The following is an 18577-nucleotide window of genomic DNA, read 5'->3' as shown; positions in this document are numbered from 1 at the left end:
ACCAATCCAAAAGAACCTATGTATCCCAATGTTCATAGCAGCACAATTTACAATAGCCAAGTGTTGGAAGCAACCTAGGGGCCCATCAGTAAATGAATGGATCAAAAAACTATGGTACATTTACGCAATGGAATTCTATGCAGCAGAAAGAAAGAAGGAGCTCCTACCCTTCACAACAGCTTGGATGGAGCTGGAAAACATTATGCTAAGCGAAACAAGCCTGGTAGTGAAAGACAAATACCATATGATCTCACCTTTAATGGGAACCTAAACAACAAAACAAAGAAAGAAGCAAAATATAACCAAAGACACTGAAATAGAGGACAGGCTGACAGTGACCACAGGGGAGAGAAGAGGGAATTTTAGGGGACATTGGGAAGGGTTCACGGGAACAAACTTAAAGGACACATGGACAAAAACTAGGGGGAGAGTGGTAATGGGAGGGAAGTGGGGAGGTTTGGGAGGCGGGGCTGGATTGGGAGTAAAAGGGAGGAAACTGTATTTGAACAATGATTAAAATAAAATTTAAAAAAGGAGGATAATACTCAAGAAAAGAAACAATAACTACTAGTAGAATTCAGCAATGTCAGGCAGATTTTAAGGCTAGAGAAGAAGTCCCCCTTCCCCCACAAACCACCACATCACTGCCTTACCTTGATGATGAAGCCAGGTTGGAGGACTAAAGGAATAATTTAAAAATATGGAGTTTTCTGCAATTTATGACAGAGAACTCCATAATCTTTCAGTAGGTTACTGCAACCCAGCTTGATCATCAAGGTATAACATCCATTGATGATCCTTGCCTGAATCAAGTATTAAATGGAGGACTGTAAGATAGTGATTTTTCTAATTTTATCGTTCCATCTGTAATAAATGAATTCCTCATTCATTCTTTGAGAAATGCTATGGACTTGTGGGCTTCTTTTTTCATCAAATGCTTTATAGTCAATTACCATTATTATTCTTTTTGATTCTCAAATTGTGCCAAATTTGCCCAGCAGGAGACCCTTCATGTGTCCTTTTGACACAACATCACTAATTTTTAAATGACTACTTTTCAAATGACTCACTGCTGCCCTGGCTGGTGTTGTTCAGTGGATTGAGTGCTGGCCTGATAACAAAGTCGCCAGTTCAATTCCCAATCAGAGCATGTGCCTGGGTTGCAGGCCAGGTTCCTGTTTGGGTGCATGTGAGAGGCAACTGATCAATGTTTCTCTGCAGAAATTTTTTTTAAAAAGCTTTAAATAACTCACCTTTCCAGCACTACAGGATATTCCATGTTCACTTCTATTTTCCTAGTCCATATCTAGTCCCAGTTCCCTTTAGTGAAAAAAGTACTTAGAAACTAAGATATGGGCATGTCAATGTTACTGATTCAAATTTAACATCCCAGGAACTTGGCCTTTTTAAATTTTATATTTGTATCTCCTTTTTCCTACAGCAAAAATCCTATGATATTAATACATCTACTTATTTGCTGTATTCTGTAGTAGAGGAAACTGTCAGAATTCCAATACCAATATTACCATTAATAACAAAACCACTAAGTAACGCTTAAGATTTCTTTGCAATTCTTTTTGTCCTGTGACTATATTCTAGCAGATATATATTCAGAATACTATGTTCAAATATTACTGAAATAATTATTTCTCTTGGTGGTTATGTTATCGATTTTATATTGAGTTAGCCACAGTTGTTTCTGTCCATTTTCAAGTTGAGACAATTGAACTAATACTATATTTTAACCCAACAGAAACAGAAGCCTGAAAAATAAAGCCTGAAATGAAGCATTCGACCACCAGAATTTCCCCAGCAAAGGTGAACAGCGTAGCAGGAAAAGCCCTGGTAAAATCTCCCAGTTTGAGAAGTAAGGACTTAAGCATTTCTGATTGTTTTACACAGTATTTTTAAAAAATCTGTTCTTAAACCTTTATTATCCAATGTTTGTATGTGCTATGTTACCAAAAGTTACTAAAAATACAAGAGCTGAAATTGAAGGGATGACTCCTAAGTGTGCAATTCGGCAGTATTTGGTTTAAAACAAACTACATACAACCAACTTTTACTTATTTGATGTATCTTAAGACAGGAATGGCTCAGCTAATTTAAACCTGCTAATAGTAATAAACATAATTATAGCCCTTTATATCAATTTCTTCTTTCCACCCACACCTCCTGCCACCAAATCCCAATTTTTTTCCCATATTAATTAACAAAATATAAACTGATCCATTTTCATTCAACAAACATTTATTAAGACCTTTGGTATATCAAACTTGTGGTTTAACTTGCAATTTCTGGTAAAGGAGAGAATGCATGTGAAGATGTTTAAATAGTCCAGGCCCCAAATAAAGCAGAATTCACCAAATGATGCTCAAGTCTATCCAGTTACAAACTCAAAGGGTTTGGAATAAGCTGAAGGGTAAAAAGAATCAGGTAGTAGTTGTAGCTTCAAGATGAATGGGCAATATACCTCTCTGATCCTTACATTATCTATCCTGGACAATAATTATACAAATCTATACTCAGATTTTTCATACAAGAACAGTTACATAAAAGAGTTAATAGACCCCTGGTGGACTATAGCAAAAACAGGACGAGGAATTAGGATGGAGACTACATATCCTTGTCCTTTGGGTTCCTTTCCATTTTCCTGAACATCTTTAAGGCTAGAAGAAAAAGCATTGTTAAAGTGTATCATTTCTGTCCTCCTTAAGCCTCCAGCCCACCCACAGTGTTCTTTGGTCACCAGGGAAAACACTAATTTGAGTGTGACTTCTCAATGGCCAGGAAATCACAGTTGTTAGTCTTCTTATCTGAGTCTTAGTCAAAATGCCCTGTACAGAAGCAGTGACTCAGTGAAGTGCCTCCGCATCCCCAAATACCCTCCTAATAGTGAATGTATTGTCTTTGTACCTCAGGACATGAGGGCTGGTTTTTTTTTTTTTATCCTCACCCAAAGATACAGCTCTACTTTATTTTATCTTACCTTATCTTATCTTAAGAGAGAGACATTGATATGAAAGGGGAACAATGATCTATTGCCTCCCCTACACACCCAGACCAGTGATCAAATATACAACCTAGGTATGTGCTCTGACAAGGAATCAAACCCTCAACTTTTTGTTGTACAGAATGACACCAAACCAACTGAGCCACCCTGCCAGGGTTATGTTGTGGGTTCTTTAAGATACTGGAATCAGGAAGCAGACTGGAGTTTACACCAGTTACCGGCATTGATGCAAAAATTAAAATGTAACTCCTCCTTTAAGGGTACAGTGGCTTATTTGCACCATTTAGAAAAACAGTGATAAAGATAACCCCAAATCTCTTACATGACTTTGAAATGCATCACATTATTTTTATTGTCCTGTAACAGATCTTCCTTTCCAAAAATATTGGCTCAGTTTAATACTAAAATTGTCATTATTTAAACACTTCTGGTCAAAAATTCAATGGATAGATATGAAGTGTGTGACAGGTATGAACCACTTCTCAAAACTCAAGGTGCACTCTGGCCAGGTAACTCAGTTGGTTAGAATGTCATCCCAATACACCAAGGATTACAGTTTGATCCCTGGTCAGGGCACACACAAGAATCAACCAATGGATGCATAAATAAATGGAACAACAAATTGATGTCTATCTCTCTCCCTTCCTCTCTCTAAAATCAATAAACAAATTTTTTAAAAAATTTAAACTCAAGGTGCAAGGAGCAAGAACTGTCATTTATCTTTCTAAAGAAAATGCTCTGAGCTCCCAAGAAAGAAAGCAAGAAAGCTCATTTCAATTCCTTTTCCTTCCTTGGACTAGCAGGATCTGACACAATCCACAGCTCACAAAGCCACAAAACTCATTACCCACTGCTTCAGGTATCCATACAGTCAGGCCATTTCATTTGTACTGCCACCAGGGTACAGGAGGACTTCATGAGCAGGAGGAAAGCCCCTCCCGAAAATCATCCCATTCCAAGTTTCCAGAAAGCTACTCCTCAGGGTCAGTCCATTCTTTTCTGCTACTTCTTCTCCCCCCACATCCATCAATTTTTTCCCTTCCCTGACAATTTAGTTTTCTTATGCATGTAGACGAAGTCACAACATGGGAACCCTGAGACACATCCACCCAACAGAACTATTTTATTTGGCCTGAACACTATTATTAATGTTATTCTTTAATTGAGGCCACAATTAAAAATAGGAAATTTTGCATGAAAATCTGAATGTGTGGTTTGAAAAAAATCTGAAGATCTAGTACCACTAGACTCATAGACTTACATGGCAACATTTGGGGATAGAACTGAGAGGAGATCATACTCTTTAGTTTGGGTCTGTCCATGGAAAATCTTCTGTTACAGTGAAGGAGCTTGTGGACATTAGGGAATCACAGAAAATGTATAATTGGGGAAATTATAAGATATTTTTATTTTAGAGAAGTCACATTGAGGATAAAACTAAGTAGAGATCACACCCTTTAGTTTGGGTCTGTTCATGGAAAATCTTCTGTTACAGTGAAGGAGGTTGTGGACAGTAGGGAATCACTGAAAATGTATAATTGGAGAAATTACAAGATATTTTTATTTTAGAGAGGTTACATTGGGGATGGTATGAAGAGAGAGCTGGGAGGAAGAGTGGAAACTAAAACTGGTCAGAAATCTACTAAATACATTCATCTAGGGGACTGATAATGAGAGCATGCCCTAAGATAACAGAAAGGAAAGGAAGCACTAAATTTCACATACATTCAGAAGATGAAATCATAAGGATTTAATGACAGATTGAATACATTGAGGGATGGAGGAAGAAGGAAAAATGGATGACTCTCAACTTTCTGATTTAAGAATTAGATAGACAATGGTAGATAGTGGCACTGTCTTTTAAGACAGGGAATTCCAGAAGATTATTTTGGGGGTAAGAAAAGGTAAAAAAAAATTTGTAATGAATATGTTTGAATTTAAAGGAGGTGTAGGTCATCCAGATAGAGAGTCCAGAATTCAGGAGTCTCTACATAGATAGAGATAGAGATGCTTTAATGTAGCTGAAGTCAAAATGCCCTGTGGAAGAGGAGCAACAGATACACACCTGGGAGAGAGACTAAAGGAAGAGTTTCAGCTTGAGGAGTCACCAGCATACAGAAAGATGACTGAACTCATTGGAGTAAGCAAGGTTGCTCAGAAAGAAAGTCTCACACAAGGGTGTCCGACTGCAAATGTGGTCCAACACAAAATCATAAATTTACCTAAAACTTTGAGTTTTTTTGTGATTTCACATCACAATGTATTTAATGTGTGGCCTAAGACAACTCTTCTTCTTCCAGTATGGCGCAGAGACTCCGAAAGTTTGGGCACCCCTGGTAGAGTGAGAGAAAAAAAAAACAAAGGGCAAAATCCTGAGGACCATCAACAATTTAGGAGCAGGTAAAGGAGGAAGGACTAACAGAGAGTGAGGCAGAGATGAACTGATCAGAGAGAAAAAAGAAGACTGGTGACATGACAGTAAGGGAATAAAGGTTCAAAGAAGAATGTGGTCCCCAAAGTCAAATGCCACAGACAGGTAAAAGGTAGTAAGCCGTGAGAAGACACTTGGTCAAATAAGTATTTGGGGAAGAAGTAAAAGATGAAGTGATTCAATTCTGTAGTTCCTGTCAGCCACAGGCTGGCTCTCCAAGTGGCAAAACTACAGGCAGCTTTCTAGTCCCCTTCCCATTTACTCACCAGAAATGCCTGAGGGAATTTCATTGTGCTGTTGCTATAATGAAATTAGTTATTTACTTAAAAGCCATAGTTAGACACTGTCCTCAGACAGCAAACATGATGGAGACTTAGGAAGTGGCAGCAGTCCTTACGTAGGCTTGACCTCGCCCTTGAACCCCAGTGAAGAACTCTCTCCAACAGTCTCCACGACTCTGTCTGATTTGTGCTTTTCTTCTGAGAACACGACCCTCACACCACATTTCCAGCTGCCCTGAAAGTCACCTTCTTGAAAGAAAGTATACCTTCTTTCAAATACTCCCAATGTAAAGTATCTTTAATCCTTCCACTGAAGGCACCCCAGTGAATTTGTCCCACTAGATAGTAGCCTGCACATCCACATCTTTAGCCTATCTCTTCTTTTACATCCACAATACTTCCTCAGTATCATGACCCTCCCTTCTAACTACCTAAGACCCATAGCCCACTCCCCACAGAGTCCACTTTTAACATTAGACATGCTTGTTATGTCCCAGTGGGATGTCATGTCCCTGTGGGATACTGATAAGTGTATAAGGAATGAGTATGCTTACAGTATCATCTTACAGCTTTTAACTTTGAAGAGAGAATATGATACAGTAAATAAAGTATTGTAGTAAATTAGTTGTCAGGACACAAAGTCCAGTGCTGGCTCTAGCACAGCTTTGTAAATTATCCTTCTAACTCTAAAAACACTATATAAGCATGAGATACCATAGTTGACATTTCTGAATTGTTAAGCAATGTTAAGGAGTTCCAGGGTGAATGTGAGTATAATTAAGTGGCTTTGCCCCATTCAGACAGTCGAAGATACCTAAAGGTAGAAGCCCATCTAAATTGGAGGCAAGATACAGATAATTCAAATAGTAGCTTATAGATATTTATTCCACTTAACTTTGAAAAGCATACTAGGAAGGCAAATCTTCTAGAAAATAAAAATATATCATGGAATGGATCCAAAAGTCACAAGTAATTATTTTTATTTCCTGAATTACTGTGAATAATTGAAATTTGGCTATATTATAAAAATTATTTGAAAGTTTATTTACTATAATGTTGAAAGTTGAGATCCTATGACTCAAGTGTTACAACTTTCTTTTCTATTTGACTCTGAAAGTCTTTTTATAATTTCTGAGTAGCAAATTTAATTTTTTATTTGAGACTTTAATTTTTCTTTGGCTAATTAAATTAAATTCTAATGAAATTAGAATTATTGAATAATTAATTTTTTTACTTCAACTGATTTATGAGTGTGTATTTTGTCAGTCCCTAAAATTGCAGTGTAGTATTTTTTCATATGGAGGTAGATGGAAAGAGTAGCTTTGATATTAGACACACTTGAGTCACTACTTCTCACCAGACCTGCAGCCTTGGGCAAGTGTCATGACTGCTAGGTCATCATCTGTAAAGTGAGGAGGATAATACTTTTCTTGCTATATTATTGCAAAGGATTAAATGACATAGTATGTAAAATTATTAGCACAGTGGTTGGTCCACTGTGGACACTTAGTAAATGACAACTATTTCTAAAATCAATAACCTTTATAGACTACAGCTAATGCTCCAAAATTATTAAAAGTACATTCTAGATAAGCAAAAAACATTATAGACTTCATATGACCATAAGAGTTCCCCCTCAGTTAGGCGAAGATTGATGTATGTTAGATATAGATCCACAGTCATTTGGCAGCAAAATATGACCTGAGCTCACCTGACAGTTAAAGCCTGACCTGAACCACCATGCAGCCTTTATTCCACTTCATACAAAATTTCCCATGTTTCACTATAACATTATTAATTTTTGAATTTGGGGTACTGCCCTAGTTCCTGCTGGGATCGCTAAATATATACTATATATCTTCTACATGACAATACTCTGAAAATCTAAATCTAAAATACTCTGAATCTTGAAACACAACTGGCTCCAAAGTTTCTGACAAAATACTATGGATCTGTGGTTGCTTTCTTGATCTGCTACACTCAGGGTTTGTAAAAGGATAAAAATGGTTGGAATGAAACAGTATCACATTTTTTTTATTTGTTTAGAATCCCAACAGAAGGTCGAAGAAGTTTGCCAGATGTATTTTATGAAGCTACGCTCTGGCCACATCATAGAAAACAGGGCCTGTTACTTTAGGGAAAAAACCATCAAAAGGCATCCACCAAAAACACGTAAGTGGAAACTGCATTTCCTGGTAATTCTCCAATATAGTGATGAGCATCTATTTGTCTCCAGTTGCTACATCCAGATATATAATTTCCCCCTCACCCAAATTTTTCTCCTGGAAAAAAGTAAAGATGATAAACTATTTTAAGCCATTTTAAAAGGTATATAACCAGTTTTTAATATAATGGGGAAAACAGTTACTTCATAACATTACATAAAAACAGAGGATATAAAATTATATATACAGAGACAAGCGAGTTAGGTTTCAGACCACCACAATAAAGTGAGTATTATACTCAAGTGAGTCATAATAGTTTGCTGGTAGAAGGTCTTGCCCTCAATTTGCAATAAATGCAACATCTGTAAAACACAGTAAAGCAAAGTGCAATAAGGTGAGGTATGTCTATATATTTATAATATCTTTTAAGTGATTTCTTCATTTAAAATAAGTAAACTAAAATGTTAATCATGGTTGCCTTTTGGATGTTGAGACATGGGTGACTAGTTTTCTTCCACCTAGAATTCAATGGGCATGTCCTTCTGGGGTGCAAGGGTACTGGGATGTATTGATCTCTTCAGACTATGGAGCAGCTGAAGCCCTGGGGCCAGCCACCATTTTCAGCAAGCAATTTTGAGTGAGACTCCAAAGCAGGGATTAGGGGGTGGGGAGGGGATCTAGGAAGAATGCGGACTGATAGTCCACTCCTAACCCCATCCCTGTCCTGCAGCTAGAAAGTACAACAAGCAACGTCTGGTAATCACTCCCTGTCAGCAGCCCCTTGAAGGGTCTTCAAAGAACTTTGCCTTTGATGTACAGCCAGCTAACAGAAGTGCTTCAGGTACCCAAGTGTGACTGGTCATAGGGGAGGTGTGAGAGTGAGGAGGGAGGTAAGATGCGGGACCCTGGCAATTGCTACTCCAGGAAGCAGCCCCAAGTCTATGTCTTTGTGTGTATTAGACACTTCTGTCCATTTTCTATTGACGTGCCCATTTGTGGTATCTAAAATAAGTGCAAGGTAGCTGCTCTAACAATGCATGCACATTTTATAGTTGACACTCCATCATTATTTTGAAATACTTGCTATGGATTGGAATCCCATATACATTATTCCTAGGAAAAATATACTATCCTTTGCAGAAAAAAACCTCAATACATGATCCTCCCAAATTTCAATATTTTGACAATAAAAGAAAAGGAGGTGCTATTATGTTTCTTAAGAATAATTTCAACTCAGACATTTTAAATAGTTGTTAAAATGTTTTTAAATTGTATCACCTACTTGAGCAAATAATGTCCAAGTTGATGGTTACTATCAAGAAGTGAAGAGATCATTAAGAAACTTAATTAGGAATTGCATGTTGACATTGCAGGCATTACTTCTGACATAAATGTCTTAAATTCCCAAGAACACACTGAAATATTTTACCTCAGAAGTTCACATACAAATTCAATTATTTAACATCTCCTTAATGTTTATATATTTTCTTAGCATAAGTCTATAATGTAAAGAAAATGTAGTAATTTTTTTTCTCCAGGACCCCTATAGGTAGTTCCTAAATCTGCTTCAGTTTACCCCAGCAGATCATTTTGAAATATTACCATTTTCTATGTGCATTGGAACATTTTTAAAATGTTGGGAGTACTGCTCTAAGTGTCTCCATTATTTAGCCAGAGGACAGAATGGATTTCACACCTGTATTCTCCAGGACTGTTGGAAGTCTTGGAGTAACTCTACACCTTACAGATGGGTATTTATTTATCCCATGTCTATTCAAATACTGTCCCTTCTTGCCCACAACCCCCTAGTCCATGGGGAGCCAAGAAGCAGAGGTTTCCTCAGGCACTGTCTGTCACTTTCCAGCTTCTTTCTTCTCACCAAAACTTCCCATAAACATACTAGTAGGGCCTCCGATGACCTTCATGCAGTAAATTAGCATCTTTAATCCCATTCAAGTGATGCACTTCAGCCTTTGGGCTAAATTTAACTTGCACCAAAGGCTTTCATCTGTCCAACAATGATGGACAAAGTACAGCTCAAATTGAAAAAAAAAAAAAACTTTGAGGAGGCATTTTTTAAAAAACTGTTAAAAGATTGTTTATGACAACAAGTTTTTGAGTACTTAATGATGAGATTTTTACTTATTACAGAGAATTCTTTTTCCCTGAGCACGTACAATGATCAATTTGTTACTTTTGCTTTTGCGGATGGAAGTTATGAGATCTATGTTGAAGATCTTGGAAAAAAACAAGAAAAAGGTAGAATATTTCATTTTGTCTATAATGGTATAATGATGACTGATAAGTAAATAATCAATTTACCAAACCGTAAACAATGGATTAACTCAGACAGGGCAAATAGATTTTCGGTTGTGTGCTAACTCCAATACATCGATAATGGATGCCTGAATATCACTGCGTTGAGGATTCAGAAGCTTAGTTAGAGTTTATCAGGAAAAAACACTGATATTGGGAAGTGGTATCAGTTATGAAAGATGGAAGGAGGACCATATGTACATATTTGATATCACTAACTTATCTACTAGATCTTTCCAACCTTATCAATATTACCAAAGTAAAAACTGTAGTTGTCCTGGCTGGTGTGGCTCAGTTGGTTGGAGTGTTGTCCTGTGAACCAAAAGGTCATGGGTTTGATTCCTGGTCAGTGCATGTGCCTCAGTTGTGGGTTCAGTCCTGAGCTGGGGCACACATGAGAGGCAACTGATGGATGTTTCTCTCTCACTTAGATGTTGCCCTCCCTCTCTCTCTTCCTTCGTTCTACTCTCTCTAAAATTAGTAAGCATGTCCTCAGGTGAGGATTGAAAAAAAGCGTACACCAGTGTTGTGAACAATTGTTTTAAATATTTTATGGAGAATTAATCAGAGCATACATTTTTGAGACCTTCCTCAAAGCCACAAAAGTTTTGCTTCTGTTAATATGCAATAAAAGAGGAGCATATTTTCTGATTTATGTATACGTTGGAACTGAAACCTTTTGATAATCACCAAAGGAATTTTATGCATTCTCTTTCAGACAAGGTGTTATTCCGTTACTATGACTCACACTCACCTATAAGTCCAAGAGGTAATTTGGGGGTCTGAGTAGCTGCAATGCTTGAATTCTTAAATTTGGGTAAAGTCAAATCCAAAAATGCTCCATATGAGAAATGGTTCTCTCCAGCCCAAGCTCATAGTAAAATCTTAGATTCTTAGGGAATTTACTCCATCCCAACCATTTTGCATTTTAATAGAATAAATGTTTGGCTATATTGAATAGAGACCCATAATAATAGAGGCTTAAGCTACGTAAACCCTATTTCTGTCTTAGCCAGGGCTGGAATGGCAGTTCTGTTGAACAAGTTGTCCAGGGATCCAGCTCCTTCTCTCTTTGTGGCTCTGCCAACATCTGCATGTTTCAAGATTACTCGCCAGCATGACAATGTCCAATTAGCAGGATAGAGGAACATGGGTACCTGAATTCTCTTTCCCATTAAGGACATAACCTGAAAGTTGTACCTGACACTTCTACTTGGCTCACATTGGTCAGAACTTAGTCACATTTCTACACTTAGCTACAAAAACAAACAACAACAACAAAAAACCCAGGCTGGAAAATATCCTACTATAATACAAGAAGAGAAGTTGAGTGTTAGGGGACAACTATGTGTGGCTTTACATGCAGACAGGGAAGCTGACAGCCAGAGAAATACTCATTAGAGTCACAATTCTATAATTCGAAAGCATGTGAGAAAACTAATCTCTCTTTTTCAAGGGGTTTAGGATTATCTCCTACTTGTCCAATGACACTAGTTTCATTTGGGTGCAAATATTTTTAAGAGACATGTTCCTGAATGAAGTAGATATTTTATGACATCTTAGACTCATTTTCTGGATGTTAAATTCATTTAAATTAAAATGAGTTACAATTTTAACTTTATAATTTATATATTTTTAATTGCAAGGTGATGATGTTGATGGTGAGAGATTAATGGTAAGCCTGAGTCCTTCAAAAGACAAAGACTTCTTGCTGCATGCCAACAACCAGGAACACTCTGTGGAGGTAACAGAAATATGCATTTAACTGTCTTGATTGATACCACTCATTTGTGCAGATCTGGATATTTGGGGTATTTTGAAGAAGGGCTTTCATTTGTGCTATTGTATTATACATAAAACATGATCAGTTATTACCAATAACTTGCTTCTGGAATAGGAAAGGGAGGGAAATGGTATGTATAGCCTTGCTACTAAAATTCTGATCTCTGTTAGCAGTACTGCATCACCTGGGAGCATATTATTATAGAAATAAAGAATTTCAGGCTCCCTCACAACTGAAACAAAATCAGCATTTTAATGAATCTCCAGGAGATTCATATGCACATGAAAGTTGAAGAAACACCACTATATGGGATGATCTCAAGTTCTTTTTGTTTGGCTTTAGAAACTACTATGCTCTTCCAAGAAGGGTTTCTTTGTAACATATCGTTTTCTTAGGCACATGCTAAAAAGAAAAACAAAACCAAAAAAACCCCTATATATTCTAAGCCTTTTAAAAAGAAGGTCATAAACACTTCCATATGCCAAGAGTTAGAGGTAGCATATCAATCTACATTCTAATCATAGGATTTGCTGCATAGTCTTTTTCAGTTAGTAAATTTCAGAATTATATTGGTCATGATGAAGAATTATAAGCATCTTAAAGAACAAAGAAACCAAAGGTAGAGACAAGGAAGAAAACATGAGAGTATAACATAGAAGATAAATTATATAAATACACAAAGTTATAAAGCTAACTCATTCAGCCATGCCCAGTATTAACATAAACACTAGATGATAAACAGCATCTCTTAACAATACAGTGTTTGGTATATATAAGTACTCAATAATAAGAGATGACCCATACTGAGCTCTATTAAATACCAAGCACTAAATATTTTAAAAGTACTATCTCATTTAATTCTCATAGTAACTCTATGATAGAGTTATTGTATTGGTCAGGTATCGCTATGTAACAAACTACCCCCCAACACTTAGTGACTTAAAATAATAATCATTTATATAACTCACATATCTGTAGGTAAGTTAGGGTGACTGATCTAGAAGCCTGGTTAGACAAAAAACTGAGGCTTGAGAAGTAAAGCAATGTGCTCAGGTCTCAGGGAAAATATGTGACAAAAGAGGGATACAAATCCAGAACTGTCGTATCTAGGTCCAGTCATTCTAAGCCACGTATCTCTCAAAGTATACTATCAGTGAACCAAATCAAATCCTCCCACTTTGACCCTCTACTTCTTTCCCCTTCCACCCTCTTCCATCCCCTACTCAGTGAGCTTCTTTGCTAAAAATACCAAGTTAAATAATTATTCCCCTTTCGTTTCTAACAGAGGGATGTGAAACTGCCTCTGGACTTCCTATTCATGTATTCATGTTCTCTCTTTTGTTTCCTCAGCTACAAAAATGTGAAAATCCATTGCCAGACCAGACCTTCTTTTTCCTTCATCAGGAGCCCGGGCCCTCTTCATGTGTTTCATTTGAATGTAAGAGCAATCCTGGAGTGTTTATAGGTGTAAAGGATAATCATCTCGCTCTAATTCAATTAAAGGACCAAACTGAGCATTCAAGAAGAGAGAATATCAAATTTAAGCTCTCTTAAAGTTAATGTGATGGAAAGCTATGAAATCTGGGTTGAGTAGCCCAAATAGCTACCATTGAAGAGATTGTCAAAGACAGGGAGAGAGAGAGATAATATTTAAAGGAAATACTGCTTAGCATGCTGTGGAATGTTTTTCTTATTATGTTAAAAATACACATTTTTTTGTAATCCTCAGTTCTGTTTTTATTCCCCTGTGTATCACTGCATATTTAATACAAGTATTGGTATATTAGCTAGGGTATTGGTAAAGAGACCTGAAAATATTCTGGAGACATATAGACCTTCACTTTTTTCTACTTTCAGCCCAGGGAGAACTTCATATGTGGAACTGAGACCTCTGGGGAGAAACAAGGGCCTTAGTCCAAGTTTCATTTTAGACAGCGATCCATTTTTAAGAGCTATATACCGACTAAATTTTCTCTAGTCCCAAACAGTGGGCTCAATTACTAGAGTTGCTAGTAAAAACCTAGATTAACTGTTTCACAAACACCAAACTTGTAGATGCCCAAAACTTCAGATGCCTACATAGCTAGGCAGATAATATAAATATGGTAAAAAGGCAAAGATAATTTAAAAATTAAGAAAAATAAATGCAGTATTTGTAAAGTGAATAATTTCATCTCTACTTGTTTCATTTTTAAAATTCTGATTTTTATAGATCAAGTTAAGTAAAGTAAGGCATTCTTATATTAGGAAGTGAAATAAATTTTAGACACAGAATTGGAATCATTAGAAATATCTAACAAACTTAAAACATTTTTTTCAGAAAAAAACATTGAGCCACAACATGGGTTAGGGCATCCAAGTACCATGGTGGGGCCAGAAGTCTAAGATGAGATACAAGATTAATATTACAATTTCAATAACTGGCTATCCCTTATGTTTGTGACATACCATGTCCTTCTGACCTGGGCTTCCAGGGATCAGTGATTTTGAATATACTGGTCACTTTGGACGCAATTTTTCTAATCTTTTCTTCCTATATGCACAGGTCTTTTTGTTGTCCAGCATCTCAATGATCCTGTTCACTATGAAATATTCATTTGATTTCTGTTCTGCCTTCATTTCTTTTGACCAACTGTGTTCTTGATACACCTTTGGCATCCCTGAGCTTCACTCCCAAATCACCTGACATTTGAGTGCTAACACCTTTATTCCGATTTGTCTACCTGGTGTTATAAAATTTTATATAAATCTATTGATAATAATATTTTTTATTAAATATCTTTGTGTTTTATTGTTACTAAGGTAGTAAAATAATTTACACTAAACCATAATGATAACATTTTCAACTACTAATGAAATAGTTTTTACTTATCTTAAGTCCTTAGCAATTTCTACTATAATTTTTCATAGCTTAACACTGACAGTAAATGATAAACATAACAACAATAATTATGAAATATGACTTTTTCTGAAATTATAGGCTTTTTGACTTCTAATTTGTTGAGCTCCACTGGATATAATTGCTGGTGAACATAAGATAAACAAAGCTGAGAATTACTGTATAGAGGCAAATAAGTGTAGAACAATATATCTTTGTTTCATTACTTTGTCAATAATTTTACTATAAAGACACAAATAAAAGTAGAATTTATATCATTCCTTCTGAAAAACACTAAGTGTTAATTATGTGTATCTGTATGAAATACTTAAAATGATTATTGCTAAGTAACCAAATATATACATTATATTGCTTATATTCTTGAATAAACTGTATTTCTCAAAACTATATAAGGCCATAATGATTTTATCATAAATGGCTCAATATTCTGAAATTCTTAAGTGAAAGTAAGCATATCTCAATCCACCAATATTGGTATCTGAAGTAGGTCATTTGTCTGATACTTTTGGTGATTCAAAACTAAGTAAGATTTTCCAGACTTCTGGTCAAGATGCTGGCATGGTAAACATGGTACTTGCCTCCTCACACAACCACTACAAAATTACAACTATAGAACAATTATCATTCAGAACTGTCAGAAATGGAGATGAATGTAAGTCCTACAAATACAGAATTAAAGAAACTACATCATGACTGGCAGGAGGGGCAGATTGGGCTGGTCCCACACCCATGTGTGGTAGATAAAAATAGGGAGGGATATCTAAGGAGCAAAGAGTCCCAGCCCCATACCAGGACCCTCAGCCCAGGGTTTAAGTGGCAGGAAGACAAGTCCCCATAACTTCTGGCTGTAAAAACCAGGGGGTATTAAAACTGTGGTGGAAGACAGAAACTGCTAGATTCCCTGGCAGTTCCTCTTAAAAAGCCCATGTATGGACTTAGACTCAGTCCATCTGAGCTCCAGCACCAGAGCAGCAGCTTGGAAGGCATCACAGGCATTTGAGGATGAATTGTCCATCATCAGGATGAAAGCTGGGTGGCAGTTTTCTCCCAGACAGAAGTGCTAACAGAGGCAACTGTTGCATTTCTGAGCCCTCCCCTAACAGAGCCACAGAGCAGCAGGCGGGTGGCATATCTAAGACTCCATCAACCTACCTCGCACTGTCAGCCTACTCTGGTGGTTCCCTGAGGTCCTTCCCCACCCAATTTTCAGGCCCACCCAAGAACAGAGGCTTTTCCACACAAATGGCTAGTCTTGTCCCATGCCTCAGATTTTGCTAACTTATCTCAAATAAGCAGCATCTGGGTTCAGCAAGCACTGTACCTCTTGCTAAGTTGCCCCAGGCCTGGCACTAGTAGCAGCCACCCTTAGTTCACAGACTGGCCTTGCCTGGGTACCTCCAAACCCAGCACAAGTAGCAGCCTTCTGCAGATCATTTTGTAGCTTATGCTGTATGACCCTGGAGAGAACACAGGTGGTAGCTGACCTTGGATGTGTCAATAGCAATCAAGGCTCAACTACAATAGGAGGGAGTGTCAGCCCACACAGTGGGTGCACCTCAAGTATCTAGCTTGGGTTATAGGGGAGGCTGTGCCAGTGGACCCTGTAGGATACCTACTACATTAAGCCACTCTATCAAGCTTGGGAGATGTAGCAGCTCTACTTAATACATAGAAACAAACACAGGGAGGCTGTCATAATGAGGAGACAAAGAAACATGGCCCAAATGAAAGAACAGAACAAAACTCCAGAAAAAGAACTAAACAAAATGGAGACAAGCAAGCCACTAGATGCAGAGTTCCAAACACCAGTTATAAGATGCTCAGTGAACTTAGTGAGAATTTAAATAGCATAAAAAAAGGGCATGAATGGACCATTTCAAAGAGAGCTTATGTGACCAAAACCAGGAAGGAGGTCTTAACACTGTGACCTAAGTTTGAAGTTCTCCATAAGATGTAATAGACACTTAATAGTACTATATTTTCTTGTGCAGATATAAAATCAAGCTAAAAAGAGCATGGAAACCATAAAAAAGAACCAGTCAGAAATGAAGGATACACTAATTAAAATAAAGAACAATTTACAGGGAATCAACAGTATAGTGGATGAAGCTGAGAATCAAATTAGCAATTTGGAATATAAGAAAGCAAAAAACACCCAACCAAAACAGAAAAAAAAATACAAAGTAACAAGGACAGTATAAGGAGGCTCTGGGACAACTTCAGGCATACCAACATTTGCATCATGGAGGAGCTAGACGGAGGAAAGAGAGGATCAGAAATTGGAAACATATTTGAAAAAATAATGACAGAAAACTTCCCTAACTTGGTGAAGTAAATAGACATACAAGTCCATGAAATGCAGAGCGTTCCAAACAAGATGAACCCCAAGAGGCCCACCCCAATACACATCATAATTAAAATGCCAAAGGTTAAAGACAATGAATCTTAAAAGCAAAAAGGGAAAAGAAGTTAGTTACCTAAAAGGGAACGCCCATGAGTCTGTCAGGTAATTTCTCAAAAGAAACTTTTCAGGCTAGAAGGGATTGGCAAGAAATATTCAAAGTGATGAAAAGCAAGGGCCTACAATGAAGATTGTACTCTACCCAGCAAAGCTATCATTTAGAGCTGAAGGACAGATAAAGAGCTTCCTAGACAAGAAAAAACTAAAGGAGAATATCACCACCAAACCAGCATTATATGAAATGTTAAAGGGTTTTCTATAAGAAGAAGAAGAAAAAGATTAAAAAAATATGAATAATAAAATGGTGACAAATACATATCTGTCAACAATTGAATAATAAATAAGCAAGCAGAACAGAAACAAAATCATAGATACAGAGAACATTTTGATGGTTGTCAGATGGGAAGGAAGTAAGGGAATAGATGAAAAAAGTGAAGGGATTAAGAACTGCAAATTGGTAGTTACAGAATAGTTATGGGGATATAAAGTACAGTATAGGAATTAGAGTATCCAAAGAACACATATGCATGACCTATGGAAATGGACAATGGTGTGGGGATTGCCTGAGGGAGTGGGCAGGGGCTGGGTGGAGGGGGGCAAGAGGGGAAAATTGGGACAACTGTAATAGTATAATAAATAAAATATAATTAAAAATAAAAAAGAAAACTTTGGTTTAAAAAAACTAAGTAGGATTTTTCCTAGTGGGGATTGTATCTTTTTCACCTTTGTACTCCCAGTGCCCATCATGGTGACCAACACATAGGAGATATTCAGTGACTTTAATCCAAAATTAAATTCCTAACATGTACCTGCAATTGAACTTTAACCTGAGACTTCTGACCCCATATTTAGATACCTTTAACCTGGCTACCTTATTTTCAATGTTTACTTTTTCTCTCACATTTTAAAATACTTTCCATCATACAGTCAGTATTATTTGATTAAAATATCAAATATATGGTGGCCTTTGTCACTTACTTGAATGTGTTTTGATGGTCTATAATACATTACTGGAAGGAGTCTGTCCATTTTATTTTACCAGAAATAACAATTATGTCCAAGCTTATTTTCCCTCACTGTATTTTTACTATTTGGATTTTTGTGTATTTATTGAATATGTTGAAATAGTGTCAAGAAAATTTTATTTGAACAGTAAAGTTACTTGGAATTGGAAAAGAAAACAGTTGATATTTGGGGGATTTAGAAGGAAAATTGCTAATTTAATTAG

At 36.8% G+C, this 18577-nt stretch overlaps 1 protein-coding gene and 1 non-coding gene across 5 annotated transcripts in view; both read left to right on the top strand.

Annotated features, from left to right (window-relative positions):
* Positions 1-15159, top strand: part of IL33 (interleukin 33) — a 51814-nt gene extending 36655 nt beyond the window's left edge. For 3 of the 4 annotated variants that reach the window (XM_045840389.1, XM_045840391.1, XM_045840390.1), the window contains 7 exons: positions 1754-1867; positions 7772-7897; positions 8621-8731; positions 10042-10149; positions 10925-10975; positions 11853-11950; positions 13340-15159. In XM_045840389.1, coding sequence (XP_045696345.1) covers positions 1783-1867; positions 7772-7897; positions 8621-8731; positions 10042-10149; positions 10925-10975; positions 11853-11950; positions 13340-13543 — 783 coding nt within the window. In that variant the 5' untranslated portion in view covers positions 1754-1782 and the 3' untranslated portion in view covers positions 13544-15159. The remainder of the gene's footprint in view (positions 1-1753; positions 1868-7771; positions 7898-8620; positions 8732-10041; positions 10150-10924; positions 10976-11852; positions 11951-13339) is intronic. The other variant, XM_045840393.1, reaches the window with a different exon arrangement.
* A 1597-nt stretch (positions 15160-16756) lies between these two features.
* On the top strand, positions 16757-16887 carry LOC123820302. The gene has a single exon (XR_006785936.1). It is a non-coding gene; the product is annotated as a small nucleolar RNA SNORA25 (small nucleolar RNA).
* The last annotated feature ends 1690 nt before the right edge of the window (positions 16888-18577 follow it).

The sequence above is a fragment of the Phyllostomus hastatus genome, unplaced genomic scaffold (genome assembly GCF_019186645.2).
Source record: "Phyllostomus hastatus isolate PE091 unplaced genomic scaffold, TTU_PhHast_1.1 phas_contig_34, whole genome shotgun sequence".
Classification (NCBI taxonomy): domain Eukaryota; kingdom Metazoa; phylum Chordata; class Mammalia; order Chiroptera; family Phyllostomidae; genus Phyllostomus; species Phyllostomus hastatus.
This window is presented reverse-complemented; position numbering and strand designations above follow the sequence as displayed.